Here is a 13,903-nt window from a genome sequence, read left to right as displayed (position 1 = left end):
CATGTTCGGGGTCAATTGCACCCCAGGCACGCGCAATCGCCCGTTAACGATGCGCCTGGTCGCTGTCAACGCTGCTAAACCTCCTTTTGGCACAAGGATGGAGAGTTCCATCACAATGTGCCGTTCCCTTCCCATCGGATAAAGCAACCGTTTTTGAATGCGAGGGCCTCCCCAACGGTTGAACTCCTGGTTGCTGCGGAAGATTTGGCCAATTGTTGCCAGAATTTGAAGTCCTAATGGACCGTATATTTGCGCGATGATGTCGCCCGTATCTGAGCCCGCTGGCCACCGGACTGTCACCACGATCGGTTCCAGTTCTAGTGTGGCTCTGTAGAAAGCCAAGCCTTCATTTGTTCCGTAAAAGCCACTGACGGCCTTTATCTTTTTGGTCGGTATGGATTGCGGTCTCGCGGCTGAGGTCGGCTGGCGGCCATTTTGAACATTGCCGCGGCTAACAGCCACTGCTGGTCGCCTCTGCGACATTTTCAGGCTAATTAGATAACCATAACTACGCTCAAACAATTGAGGTCGCTGTCGGTGGCCACGGCCGCGGTTGGCCGACGGTCATAGTAGCAGCTTAGTCAAGCTTGGTCTCATCCATACATATGTATGTATGTATGTATGTATGTATGTTTGCAAAAACACGGAGCCAGCTTGAGTTACTGGGTGATTCACTTCACATTCAGTCAGTCACTCAGAACACGTGTCGGCCTTGCGTGTATGCCTTGTGTTCCAAAAAATCCACGTTTGTGAAAATCCTCAATCTCTAATTGAATTTATGTAATGGTAAAATGGTAATGGAAAGGGTTCTCCGTCGAGTGCAAATACAAGCTCGTGTTGTGCGTGTTGTGGTCCATCGTTCTATCTATCTGTCGGCCTGTCTGTCGGTCGGTCGGTATGCCACAAAAGGAGCGGTAAGAAAAAGAGCGGTAAGCGGATATTTGCACGATGCCTCCGATGGCTCCTTACCTGAGTGCGCATCCCCCATCTCCGCCTCCATCAACCCCTTTTTCGCTCCCTCCCTCTTTTTAAGCTGTGCCGGGCTGCCTGCCTGCATGCCCGGGGGCACCCGGACTCCAAAGAAGCTTCCCCCCATGCGACCCCATCCGACCTTAGAATATACCTGAGCAGTCAGGACTTAATCCCTGGCCTTAATCCGCACTGGAAATGCACCCTTAGTACCTCACATGCCTCAAGGTCTTTCTCCTCCAAAGCCATCATCAAAAAGCGCCGCATGAACAGCTAGCTCCATCATCAGCTTGATTGTCCTGCCCATCGTGGTGGCCTGGCCGAATGGGAGACGAGAAGAAGGTAAGAAAATGCGAGAGATGTCGCGTGAGATGTGGCTGGCAGAGCGCGATCGAGGGGGAGAGGCGTGTGCATATCAGCTGAGGTGGGGCAGAACTCCCCCCCACCCCCCGATCGTGTGTGGATATGGGGGAGGGAGGGAGAGAGGGCCAAACTCCGGGGTGCCAGCATTCAGCCCGCTTTGCGTCCTATGTCTCGATTAGGTGTTCTTTCCGTCGGTGGCGTCCCCCGCTCACCCCCGCTCACCCCCGTATATCCGCCATCCGGTGTCGTTGCGCTCCATTATTATTATCAGAGCAGAGCGCGGAGGAGGCGCCGTGCGTGAGGCCCTCGTCAAGGCCCTTCTTCCTGTCCGGCTTTGCTGTGTCCTTGCTATCCGGCTTGGCCGAGTTAGGCGAGTTCCTTATTTCCGGAGACAGAGGAGCTTTGGGAGGTTGTTGGGGCTTCGTATACAGATGGATGGATACGGTAAAACGGCTAATGTGGTGGTGGGCGGGGAGGGTACACGGAATGGTACAGATCTGGCATTTGAAGAATGGCCTAGACGAGAAAACTGGCGACTGGAGCTACTATAGGCTGCTACAGGATCAGGACGAGAAGTACGCGTCCTGGGGTTGGAAGTGGTGTGCATGTATAGGGAGATGGGGGCTGGCCTTGGCCGTGATACGTATTCTTCGGCCTAGGAGTTTCAGTTGCGATGTGAGGATGAGGACGGGATGAGGACGGGATGAGGACGGGATGAGGACGGGATGAGGACGGGATGAGGACGAGGAAGAGGAGGAGATTGCGCTGATGGTGGCTCTATGTCGGCTTTGGGATGTCCTAATATCTGCTTGCAATGATGTTCCTGTTCGGCTGTGAAGGTGAGTTGGAACGGGGCCAGGGTTGGAAGTTAACCAAAGGAAGCTCCCCTTAACACAAGCGCGCCGAAGAGACTTCAGCACTTTATGCAGCACATCTGGGGGGCCCGAGGAGGGGGCTATCGTGCTGCCTCTCAACGTGCGTTTCTACTCCTTCCCTGATCTGGGTTCATACTTCTCAGCCAGCTTCCGAAAGGAGTCAGCCTCCGAAACCAGCCTGCTCTTTTATACCAAGCGAGTGAGATTCATTACGAAGCTGGCTGTACCGTCCATATATACGTCCGCGCGAAATGTGGCATCGTAGATGTCCCCTTGCGAAGGGCAGCGCGGCAAATATACCGTTTCGGAGCGCCGTACAGCTGACCGGCAAGCATGAAAGGCCCATAAAGACGGCAGATTAAATGTCCTTCTCCTTAATTTCCTCATAAAATAACTTTACCAAACATTACTTATGTGAATTAAGGCTGCACGAACGAGGCGGAAATGGGCCGAGATAAGTCGCTGCCCGAACGTTCTACTCGTGGCAAGCGCCTTAAACAGGCAGTAGACGAAGAAGAAGATCAGGCAGATAATGCGTTCTGGAACCAAGAATTCTTCAAGGAGGAGGTTGTGGATGACGACTATAAAACAGAATCTGAGCCGGAGGACGAAGTGGACACGGATTTCGACGATGATGTATGTTTGATATTTCGCTAGAGCTTGGATGGGCATTTTTCCAATAGCTAGTCGCAGCATTATCGCTTTGGCGTTGCTGCGTAGGAGGACGATGACGACGACGACGAGGTAGTGGTTAAGGACGACGAACCGCGGTACGTGCAATGGCTTGGAGATGAAAGCGTGTTAGGGTATTTGGGGTCCTCTCATCAAGCAAAGCAGCAGTGCGCCGTGTGTGTCTAACCACGGTCAGGAAGAAAGCCCTGAAGCCCCCCGGGTACAAGCCCAAGCCCAAGCCGAAACCCAAGCCTAAGCCCAAGCCAAAAGCTGAGGAGGAGGATGAGTACCTTGAGGAGGAGGGTGACGAGGAGGATGAAGAGGAGGAGGATGTGGAAGGCGGTGCCGCAAAGACACCCAAACATCCCCGCGAACCGGTCGTTTATGTCGCCCCTACTCTTCGGCGGTCAACCGTTGCAAAGGTTGCCGAGGCGCAAAGAGAGCGCCAATACAAGGAAAAGGTACAACCATAGCACGTACCGCCAGCACGTGCGGGGCATCTCTCATGCTAGTCCGCCGGTACCGGCATAGCGAGGCACACGAAGGGGGTTATCATACAGAGGTTAACCAAAGCAAATATGTGGAAAGGTCGAGTTGGGGTTTTAGCGAAGAGGAGTAGAGAGAGTTATGCTGAGATGTATCATTATCGCTTTTGCGAGCACACCCCGCACAACAACACACGCCGCATCCCCACAACTTATTTCTCATCCTCCTCGCAACGTGGCCTTGTCGTTGTCATCCTCCTCCTCTTCATCATCATCGTGCGGTCGTCTGTTTTCCTCACAGTCGACACGGCGGAGAGGCCCTGGCAGCGGTAACAGCAACTGGCGTCCGCTGACGCAGCAGGAGATGCTGGCGGAGGCTGCGTTGAACGAGATTGAGAACACGAGGTGCGTCCGCCCCCTCCGTGATGACCTCGTGCGGATGTGTATTTTGAGTTGTTGCCTGATGGTGTTGTTGCCTTGAGCACGCCCATTCTGGACCAGGGGGCCTTGTTGGGTTGCGAGAGTCTCAGGACATGCGATCATAACACTTGCGTTGGGTGAACCTTCTCCCCCCCCCCCCGGGCTACTTGTGCAATCATAGCGTAGATTGCAGCTTCTTTTTACGTCCTGTGCGGTCCTGGTGTAAGGTCCAGTGGTTTAATGTAAGCTGTGAGTCGGGGCTGTGTGTTGTACCCGTTGCGAGCGCTGCATGAGTTCGACATTGTTTCCTCCTCTAAGTCCATATGCACTCTCTTCTCAACTGGCGATTCTGGGATTTGACGCGACTTAATTCGCTGGTATATTGGGCGGGATTCCCTCCATTGCCCCTGGCATTGGCAATGGCACGCGTGTTCGGCCGCTCCCACTGGTGGGTGACAGGTCCTTGAAGGCGCTGCTTGCCCAGGAGGAGGAGACCAAGCGGAAGGCGCAAGTTGTCAAGAAAAAGAACACGGATCCTAGTGTCAAGTTTAAGTCGCGGAAGGGACCAGACGGCATGGAACGGGTAAGGCTCAGAAAGATGTTTTTTGGAGGAAAAGGACATGACGCACGCACGAACATGACGCCGATGCGAAAACGGCTTTTTGAGGAAAAGACACTTCTTCCCCTTCGCGCGAAGGTGGAGAAGTAACGTGATGAAAAAGGTTAGCAACCCGGAGAGCATCTATACATTCAGGGGCTGGCGTCAGGTCTCCAGCCGGCACCGCAAGGTAGTCTGGGAGGCTTGCCTGCTTTTGTCCGGGCAGCAGCACAGCATATGAGCATAACGCTCGAGTGCTTACACAACAGCCGCATGATGGGCATTCCCCAGGCACTACGTGCGGTCCGACATGCTCAGCCGCGCTTTATTAATGCGTTCTTATGCTCAAAAGCTGTTCAACTGGACGTGTTTTCAATTAAATTTGGTTATGCACTAAGGAGCCTCAGCGACACCCCACTTGAAAGGCATGCCAGATGATGCCAACCGGCGAATGATGAAACTTTGAAATAAGCTTGATAGTAGATCCCGAGGCGCTTCGCGCCTGTGGCGATGAAAATGAATGACGCCATTGGCAATCTGGAAAGGACTAGCTGGCTCGATGGCTATGAAGCGAGGGGGCTGTGAAGTGAGGAGAGGGGCCTTGCACGCAATTGCAGTGTGGTGAACCCCCAGTGCAACTAGCACTAAGCAGCCCCTCATGTTTATTTCACGCATACTTGAATGGCGGATTGAGCACCACTTTCTTGACCTTAATTTAGATCCCATACAGCTCAATTTGGAGCCCTGATGTCGATGCCAGGATGCTGACGCCATGAATTCCTCTAATCCGACACGATCAGCCTGGTTGCATGTGTGCTTCCCGTTCTGTCCCCTCACCCCTCCACCCCTTTTCATACAAGTTTTTTCACTCCGCCGTTGATAAGCATGCACCAGGCGGTGTTCTCTTTCTTCTCCCCATAATACACATGGGCACCAGCACTCATTTTTCCACTGTTGAGAAGGTTAAGAGCAGCTGGGTGACCTGTTGCGCTTCGGCCGGCTGAGGCATGACATGATATCGCACCTCCTGTGACCCCTCGGCCGCTTTTATGGCGTCGAAGGAAACTCCATCCGGGAAAGGGTACACTTCCATTCTTACCCTTTGCTGTGCTGTTCGGTTTCCATGCAATGGCAGATGTCCCTCCAGTGTATCCGATTACTTAAATCCACGCTGTGTCTCCCTCACCATTTCGTACTCGTCAAATACCTAGACTACCCTGGAGCTACTTAATACGCTGGTGCCACCCGTTTGGATGCAACCTAGCTACGTGCCTGCTCTTCCGGATAAGCCCGCCTGCGTCGTCACCGGTCTACCGGCACGTTACCGAGACCCTGCCACGCGCGCGCCCTTTGCGAACACACTGGCATTCAAGCGCCTGCGCACTGGGGCGGGGCCGCTGCCGCCGGCTCTGCAGCAGGAACTCGTGCTACATCATCACATGGAACAGTTTCAGCGGCAGCAGCAACAGCTGTCCGGTCGGGCACAGCACGCGTTGCTGGATCAGTTACAGGCGCAGAAGCAACGTACGGAGAAGCTGGCAGAGGACGCTCGCGCTTTTGCGGCCATGGCGATTGCTAACCTGCACGCGCCCGAGCCACTGCCGCAAGTGAGTGAGAGCCTCACGTGCGTATGCATGGGAGTGGGGTCGTTCGGGTGACAGTGGCAGTCGAGAGGGACATTTCCTTGCATTGTCTGGCTGCGTGTGTGCGCGCATGCCAGGAGGGTCAGGTGTACAGATCACCTAGCGGGAAGTGGGTCTAGGGATGGGTGCTGGGTAGCGATACGTGCGTAGATGATAGGTGACGCGGGCTGCATGCGGCGTGGCAGACTTGATAGGAATGAGCATATGGTTGCATATCCGACATCTAGGTTTGCTTGCTACCAATTTTACCCCGTGCAGGGCCCCACCGTGGACGTCATGGCACAGGTGGTGGATGCACATCGGTCCCTAATGGCAACAGCGTCCTAGCGAATCGCGATGGCTGATGGCAGCCTCTTAAACTTCTTCTAAGGAACTCAATAACATGAGCGGAACTTGATGTGAAAAATGGTTGGGTTTGAGTGGTCCATGATAAATGAGTAGGCTGAATAGCCGTTAGGTCAGTTTGGATTGTGATTCTTGGCTAGTGTTACAGATTAATAATTGGATCTAGATTCTAGAGATGAAAAATGTCGTACATGGAGTGGAGAATGAAGCAAGCGTTAAGAGTTGGCTATGCCATGATGAACTAGCTGCACTGCCCAAGTATCATTACAACCATGGCGTGGCTTTTGATTTGCAGTGCCACGCCCATTGCCCAAATCGCACATAGCCATGAACCAGTCAGTGCTTTGCACAGCTGCGTGCCTCGTTCGTTTTGATCACTCACTCGTTGATGAGGCGAATGCGGGATAGATACTGTGTGTCGTCGCATAATCACCCAGATTACTAGTGCGGCACACCGTACCTCCCTGTTTTCCCTCCCTTAACCGCCTTCACAACTACATAAACCGACAGCACGAATTCGTCTTGCGCGCCTGCTTGTAGAACATTTGACTAGCGAGGCTGAGGTCATTGCTCTTGTCTACAAGTGCGTCAAGCTTCTCGCCTCGCTTGAGGACACTGTCGATGGTCTGGTGTAAGATGATCTTGGTCTCGTCCAGGTCCTTCTGAATTTTGGCAATCTTGTCCGCCTGAGTATGGTCCTGTAAAAGGCAACCATGCACTTGGTCAGCCCCACTCCCCCAAATGTGAAGCTTACAAAGCTACAGCGACTAGTGCCGCAAACCCCAGTACCTGGTACTTGACCAGCGCAGCTTCTAGGAGCGGATTCGCCAGGGTGCTGTCAGCATCCAGAGCACGCCAGCTATCATCCTGGCCATATTGCTGCATGAAGTCGTCAAGCACCTTCCCAATAACAGAGAAAGCCGCTGTCGTCGGGTACTCCCCGTCCGCCACAACGATGCCTGCAATCCCATTGTCCTTGACATGGACGTGGCACAGGTAGTCCTCGTTTTTTACCGTCTGCCGCATTCCTGGCTGTGTCCGCTGTGCTATAGTCCGCGCGATAAACATAATCCCCTCACGAACCGTTCCTCGCTGGAAGTAGCCAAAGTTTGAAACATCCGTCGCCATTCCAATGAACGTCGGTGGGGTCGCATCTCCCTTGTAGAGGAGCAATCCAACACCAACTAAGCGCATCCCTGTAGCTACCTGGTAACTAGCAAAATAGGATTAAAGGACAGAAAGCCTGGTAAAACTAGATCTCCTCCTTGCTCAGAGGGGTATCAGCAAATTGAGGAAGTTGGTAGCGATCGGAAGTTCCAGAGCCGAAGCCACTTTTTGGGAACGGAAATAGAGATCGTTTCAAAGACACGAATAATCAAAATTGCATGGAACTTCCTTTACATTGCTGCGGTCCCCGCGGGTCACTGCCCAACGCAGAGTTACGGCATGGTACGGCAAGCTTTGCCATACTGGCCTCTTCCTATCTGTTATACAAATTAATAGCTAACGCTGCCCCTCCTTTTCGCCTGTAAGTCGTAACCATGTCAGCGCTGCTTCTAGCTGTCACCGCCGCGCTTGCGGCGGTGTTGCAAGCACAGAGCCTTTCTCCCGAGGAGATTTTTAAGCGATCAGAAGCGCTTCAAAGCTGGGTTATCGAGCAACGCAGGGAATTTCATAAAACACCTGAGCCTGGTTTTACGGAATACAAGACGCGGAGTCGCATCATGCGCTTCTTGGAGAGCCAGCACATCATGTACAGGTAGCCGCCGTACAGATGGCAGAGCTGCATGACTTCTTCGGGAAAACAACTGATAGTGTGGTCATGTTAGGCTCGGGAGTAATTGCGAGAAACCCCCGGAACCGCACGGTTTGACCATCCGCCGCTGTACACCATGTCCATCCACGCAACGCCCTCCTTAACCTCACAAGATGCTTCCCCTGGATCTTCGCTTTGCTCTTAATAGTTCAGGCCACGCTGCTAACGCTGGGCTGATCCCGCGCACAGGTACCCGTTTGCCAAGACGGGCCTGGTAGCTTACATTGGCTCCGGAAAGCCCGTGGTCGCCCTGCGAACGGACTTGGACGGTCTGCCCATCCTGGAGCCCGATGGCGTTCCGTACAAAAGCCAGGTATTGATTCACCTCACCCACTCTTGTTCCCTCCTAAACACGTGTGAAAGATGAGCTCACCGCCTACCGCGTTATCCGCGTTCGGATACGTTCGCTCCCGTACCCCCCTCCCTAATTCCTGAATTTACCAATGCGTTCCCTCCTTCATCTTCCTTCAGCCAATGCGTTCCCTCCTTCATCTTCCTTCAGAACGACGGTTGGATGCACGCTTGCGGTCATGACGGTCACATGGCCATGTTGCTGGGAGCCGCCAAGTTGCTGAAGGAGGCGTCTGACCAGGGGGAGCTCCCGCCCGGATCCATCCGCATCGTGTTCCAGCCGGCAGAGGAGGGCGGCGCGGGGGGAGACTTGATGATACGAGAAGGTGGGGGTGCGGAAGGACTTGATGATACGAGAAGGTGGGGGTGCGGAAGGACTTGATGATACGAGAAGGTGGGGGTGCGGAAGGACTTGATGATACGAGAAGGTGGGGGTGCGGAAGGACTTGATGATACGAGAAGGTGGGGGTGCGGAAGGACTTGATGATACGAGAAGGTGGGGGTGCGGAAGGACTTGATGATACGAGAAGGTGGGGGTGCGGAAGGACTTGATGATACGAGAAGGTGGGGGTGCGGAAGGACTTGATGATACGAGAAGGTGGGGGTGCGGAAGGACTTGATGATACGAGAAGGTGGGGGTGCGGAAGGACTTGATGATACGAGAAGGTGGGGGTGCGGAAGGACTTGATGATACGAGAAGGTGGGGGTGCGGAAGGACTTGATGATACGAGAAGGTGGGGGTGCGGAAGGGCGGCCGCGGAAAAGCGGGGTGTTGTGGGTCCTGGCGTTCCTGGGTCACGTGTCATATGAGACGCACAACGAAGCCGGCAGGTACATCATCGGGAAGGTGAGTGAGCCAGGTGCGTCCCATTGCTGCTACTGCGCTGCTGCCAATACTGGCGCTGCTGCTGCCGATACCGCAGCTGGCGCCAGTACCCCAGGACAGATCGCAACCACCAACATACCGAAGGCTATTTTAAAGGTGTTCTGTGTCCTGAGGCTCCTGGTCGGATTACCTGGTGGGATCTTGGATTTTGGCCCTGGGTTCCAGAATCTGGGTTGTTGGAGATCTGGTTTCGGATCTGGTTTTAAGAGGGCTGCGTGTGATGAGGGCTAACAGCCAAAGCTCGTGGGTGTCTGCAACCCGGCCGTTTATTTAGGTGCTTTAGGTGTTTGGGGGCTTTGCTCCAACGTGGACGTCCGCACGTGGGAAACGAGGGCGAAAAAAGGGCGAAAAAGAGGGCGAAGATGGGTTAACGTAGCACATACACGCATCTGCATGGGCATTTTCTTCACCGCGGCTCAGATTACCAAGACGCAAACACACACACACACACACACACACACAGGCATCTACGTGTTGACTCCGCCAACCCATTGCCCCCGTTGCTCTTTCTCTTCCCGTTTCCCCCCTTTCTTCTCTTCCCCACTTCCTCCCCCCCCTCACACAGGTGCCCTGGAGGACATCGAGGCCGCATTTGCGATGCACGTGATGCCCCACCTGTCGAGTGGCTCCATCCACACACGCCCGGGCACCATCATGGCGGGCGCGCTGTCCTTCCGAGTCACGGTCAGGGGGCGCGGAGGCCATGCCGCCATGCCGCACCTCAATATCGACCCGGTGGTAGCGGCCGCGGGCCTTATCTCCGCCCTACAGGTGAGATTCGCCCCCTTGGAGGTGAGCTTCGCCCCTTGGAGGTTGCCTCGTTATTTTTGGAGTTACACATGCAAATGCACCCCGGCCCTGTGTATGCATATTGCTGCCAGACTGACTGACTGATAGACTGGCGGGCGGGCAGACAGACTGGCGGGCGGACGACTGCATGAGTTCTATCTGGGTCCCGCCGCCGCTGCTGCCGCAGCCGCCACGGTCGCTGCCACCGCCATGTCACCACCGTCGTTGGTCCCCCACCCCCATCATGTTGCCTCGCGGGGCTCTGTGAGGCGCTCAATACTGCCGCTCCCGATTCCATTCCGCTTCCCCTTCCCCCTTTGTCGGCAGTGGCTTTCAACCTGACTACTGGATATTATTTCTCCCCCCTCCTGTGGCTTCCTTTCCCCCTCACCCCACCTACCCCTCCCCTGCTTTTTGCGTATGATTTCCCCCCACCACCTCCGCCATCCCCGATCCTGCTGATGATGGCCAGACGGTGGTCAGTCGTGAGACTTCCCCCCTAGGCTCCGGCGTGCTGAGCATCACCATGCTGCGAGCCGGTGACGCGTACAACGTCATTCCCGACGAGGTCGTGTTTGGGGGAACCATTCGGTGAGATACGAAGAGCAAGGAAGGGAGGGAGGGAGAAAGGGATGGGGAGCGAGGGAGGGAGAGAGAGCGAGAGAGCGAGAGGCGGAGCAGCAGCTGTTGCTGCTGCTGCTGCTGCCGTGTCGATGCGTGCGTGCGTGGTTGCATACTTTAGCTGGCTGTGTTGGTGGTGGCCCTGTCAGCATACGGCTGAGGTTGGCGACCATGCGGTTGCTTGGTGATGTTTGGCGGAGTAGCGCCGGGAAACGGAAGATGGCGTCCCTCCTCTCAACCCCTCGCCATGTGGGATGTGGCACACACACACACACCCGCCATCCGACCGCCGCATCACCAATGCACGCTTCTTCGCCATCTTCATCCTCGCTCCCCATCATCATCATCATCCTTCCACTCCTCCCCTTCATTCTCATGGCCTTCACTTTCATCAGTGGCCTAACCCACGAGCACCTGATGTTCATGAAGCGCCGGTTGGAGGAGATGGCGCCCGCGGTGGTCGCGGGGTACGGCTGCAATGCCACCGTGGATTGGCGGCTGGAAGAACAGCCGTACTACCCGCCAACGGTCAACGACGAGCGGATGGCAACTTTTGCGCTGCAGGTGCGTCTGGGTTGGAGCTTGGGGGCTCCTATTAGCAATGCTGCTGCTGCTGCTGCTGATATTGGCAATATGATCTTGTTGTTGCTGCTGTTGGTGTTATTGCTGTTGTTGTGCAGACGGCCGCCACTCTGCTGGGCACGGATCAGTCCCAAATCGCGGAGCCGCTCATGACGGGGGAGGACTTTGCGTTCTTCTGCCGGCAGGTGGGCGGGGGGGTTGTGTGAACACGCGGAGGGGGCCGTCTACCCTCCGTCCTGACCCTGCCTCCTGCCACCTCCAGCTCCATGTACATCCTAAGGTGTGTGTGTATCTGTGTTTGGGGGGGAAAGAGGAGGAGGAGGGCTGTCCTCCAACCTCTCTCCCGTCTCACGGCTCCGTCACCCTCGCTCGCGTTTCCATCCCCCCCCGACCCCCTTCCCCCCCTTCCCCCCCTCGACCACCTCCCTCCCCCCCAGGTACCTTGTGCGCTGCTGTTCCTGGGCATTCGCAACGAGTCCGCAGGTTCCGTACACGCGCTGCACAGCCCCAAGTGAGTTCACTGCCTAAGCCTTGGGGACCCTTGGGGCCTGAGGACGTTGGGGTCCACGGGTTTAGGACTCCACCCGTGACGCACTTGATGGGCCCAGGCTTCCTTGGCCTGCGGGTGCGGGTGCGGGTGCGGGGTGCAGGTGTGGGTGCACCCACATCCTCCTTGGCCGTGGGCGCGTGTGAGCCTGGCCTGGCGAGGGACTCTTTCCCCTCGCGAGGGACTCTTTTCCTCTCAGTTCTCTATCTCTGTCTCTCTCCCTCGCCCGCTCGCTCATGCGTGCGCGACATCGTGTTTGCCTCTTGCACATGATATGTCCGTCTGTCTGTGCACGTGTATGTGTAACAATCTATCGATATTCATGTCATGAACACGTGCGACTTGAAATGGTTGGCATTTTTAGGTTGACTTGAAATGGTTGGCATCTTTTCCCCATATTTAGGTTGACTTCCCATTTACTTCATGCCCCAACCCCGGGCGGATCCCGCGTCTGCTTTCTCCCCCCCACACACCACCACCACCACCACCAGGTTTACCCTGGATGAGAGTGTGCTACACAAGGGGGTGGCCATGCACGCGACATTGGCTGTCGAGTATCTTAAAACCTTTGCGGTGGCCCCGGACGCCTCGTCTGCTAAAGCTTCAGCGTCGGCGGCAACTACTACTGGTGGCGGTGGCGCTGCTGGTGACGATGAGGATGAGTACGACGACGACCGCGTGTCCAAAGACGAACTTTAAAGCAAGTGGGCCTTTTTGCTTGAAGAGTCTTTTTTGTCGCTTGTTCTGGAAGTTGGCCTGGCGTGGGATAATCGTCAGAGAAGCAGCTGAAGAAAGGCTGTTGGGATTGTTTCGCTGCCGGGGCCGCGTTGATGTGTTACGTGGCGAGGTGGGTTATTGTGGTAAGGGATGAAAAAGAGGGAAGGAGGGAGAGGACGGACGGGGGAGAAGAATATTTGCTTTTGCCTACGAAGGACGATGTAGGGTTGGGGTGGAGGGTTAGGGTTGAGGGTTGGAGTGGAGATTGTCATTTTGAGTCCGGAGGTTCCTGGCGGGCGGGGCGGGGCGGGGGGGTCTTGCGAGGGTCCAGCAGCGCAGCGTGTTGGTCAGCAGGCTGGGGCCCCCGGGTCTCTAACACCCGGCAGCAGTAGCAGCAGCAGCAGTAGCAGCAGTAGCAGCAGCATCCTTGTATGACCCACCCACCCACCCCCCGAGCGTCATCACGACTCGACTGGCTCCATTCCTCGGCGATTCGGGATGCTTGTGACATCGACCTCCGGGGAGGGAGGGGGGGGAGGGCAATGGGTGGCGGATAAAGGCTTTCTGTTGGCTGTTAGGTGTGTGCGTGTGTATATATGGAGTGTGTATGGTTGCGTTTACGTGTACGACGTAAGGTGCGGTGAGCACCTCAACGAGGTGTTTGAACCCGGGAGGGGGGGAGGGCGCCGGAGGGGGGCGGGGGCAGTCAGTAGGATGTGGACGGCATTTAAGAAGGCGCCTCGCGTTGCTTGTTAAAAAGGATGTTTCCAATATGTTTTCAATATTTTGTGACTGTCCTGGTTTTTATGCGGGTACGACAGCACGGGCGATGCTGTGGACGTGGGCTTGGGGGGAAGAGGTGGCCGAAGGTCACCTATAGCATGAGCAGCAGCAGCAGCAGCATAAAAACAGCGGGGGCCACTGAAAAAATACAGCAGGACGGCGATGGTGGTGATGGTGGTGGTGATAAGGATGAGAAGGATGGCAATTGCGATGCAATACTGGGGACTTGACTCGTCTGTATCAAAGTGCAGCCACGTGGAGTGTTTTCCCTTGCCGGCGCCATGACGGGGTTCCTGAGGGCTGTTGAGTACTATTGAGTACTTGCGTGCTTTGTTCAGATGGGCAGCTGATTAAGGACAGGTACGGAGTGCATATAGGTCCTACCTGGGCCGCTTTGACGTGTGCCTCGTAGGTGGGCTCGTAGCGTGCGCACGGTCTCTA

At 55.5% G+C, this 13,903-nt stretch overlaps 3 protein-coding genes across 3 annotated transcripts; 2 read left to right on the top strand and 1 right to left on the bottom strand.

The window, feature by feature from the left end:
* Positions 1-2,651: 2,651 nt before the first annotated feature.
* Positions 2,652-6,352, top strand: VOLCADRAFT_92134 (uncharacterized protein; the record flags this gene model as incomplete). Its single annotated transcript, XM_002951572.1, has 7 exons — positions 2,652-2,843; positions 2,928-2,977; positions 3,076-3,340; positions 3,666-3,769; positions 4,244-4,367; positions 5,594-5,989; positions 6,284-6,352. The coding sequence occupies 7 exons, from the start codon at positions 2,652-2,654 to the stop codon at positions 6,350-6,352; spliced, it is 1,200 nt and encodes a 399-aa protein (XP_002951618.1).
* Positions 6,353-6,501: 149 nt separating this feature from the next.
* On the bottom strand, positions 6,502-7,759 carry ykt6 (uncharacterized protein). Its single transcript, XM_002951492.1, has 2 exons — positions 7,160-7,759; positions 6,502-7,068 (listed from the first exon to the last, which is right to left on the bottom strand). The coding sequence occupies exons 1-2, from the start codon at positions 7,562-7,564 to the stop codon at positions 6,865-6,867; spliced, it is 609 nt and encodes a 202-aa protein (XP_002951538.1). The 5' UTR covers positions 7,565-7,759; the 3' UTR covers positions 6,502-6,864.
* A 152-nt stretch (positions 7,760-7,911) lies between these two features.
* Positions 7,912-12,832, top strand: VOLCADRAFT_81528 (uncharacterized protein; the record flags this gene model as incomplete). The annotated part of the gene is made up of 9 exons (XM_002951571.1): positions 7,912-8,129; positions 8,376-8,499; positions 8,689-8,863; positions 9,989-10,194; positions 10,685-10,803; positions 11,229-11,397; positions 11,514-11,600; positions 11,853-11,926; positions 12,454-12,832. 9 exons carry the CDS (start codon positions 7,912-7,914, stop codon positions 12,659-12,661), a joined length of 1,380 nt encoding a protein of 459 aa, XP_002951617.1. The 3' UTR covers positions 12,662-12,832.
* Between the last annotated feature and the right edge of the window lie 1,071 nt (positions 12,833-13,903).

Source organism: Volvox carteri (genome assembly GCF_000143455.1).
Source record: "Volvox carteri f. nagariensis unplaced genomic scaffold VOLCAscaffold_24, whole genome shotgun sequence".
In the NCBI taxonomy this organism is placed as follows: Eukaryota; Viridiplantae; Chlorophyta; class Chlorophyceae; order Chlamydomonadales; family Volvocaceae; genus Volvox; species Volvox carteri.
The sequence above is the reverse complement of the archived record's forward strand: the minus strand, read 5'-3'. Positions and strand labels throughout refer to the sequence as shown.

What these genes read in the sequence shown, in the direction of transcription:
- ykt6 (XM_002951492.1), bottom strand. Translation starts at nt 7,564, where the DNA reads ATGCGCTTAGTTGGTGTTGGATTGCTCCTCTACAAGGGAGATGCGACC. An exon ending in CTGCGCTGGTCAAGTACCAG is followed by an intron (nt 7,069 to 7,159) that starts GTACTGGGGTTT and finishes TGCCTTTTACAG; the next exon opens with GACCATACTCAGGCGGACAA.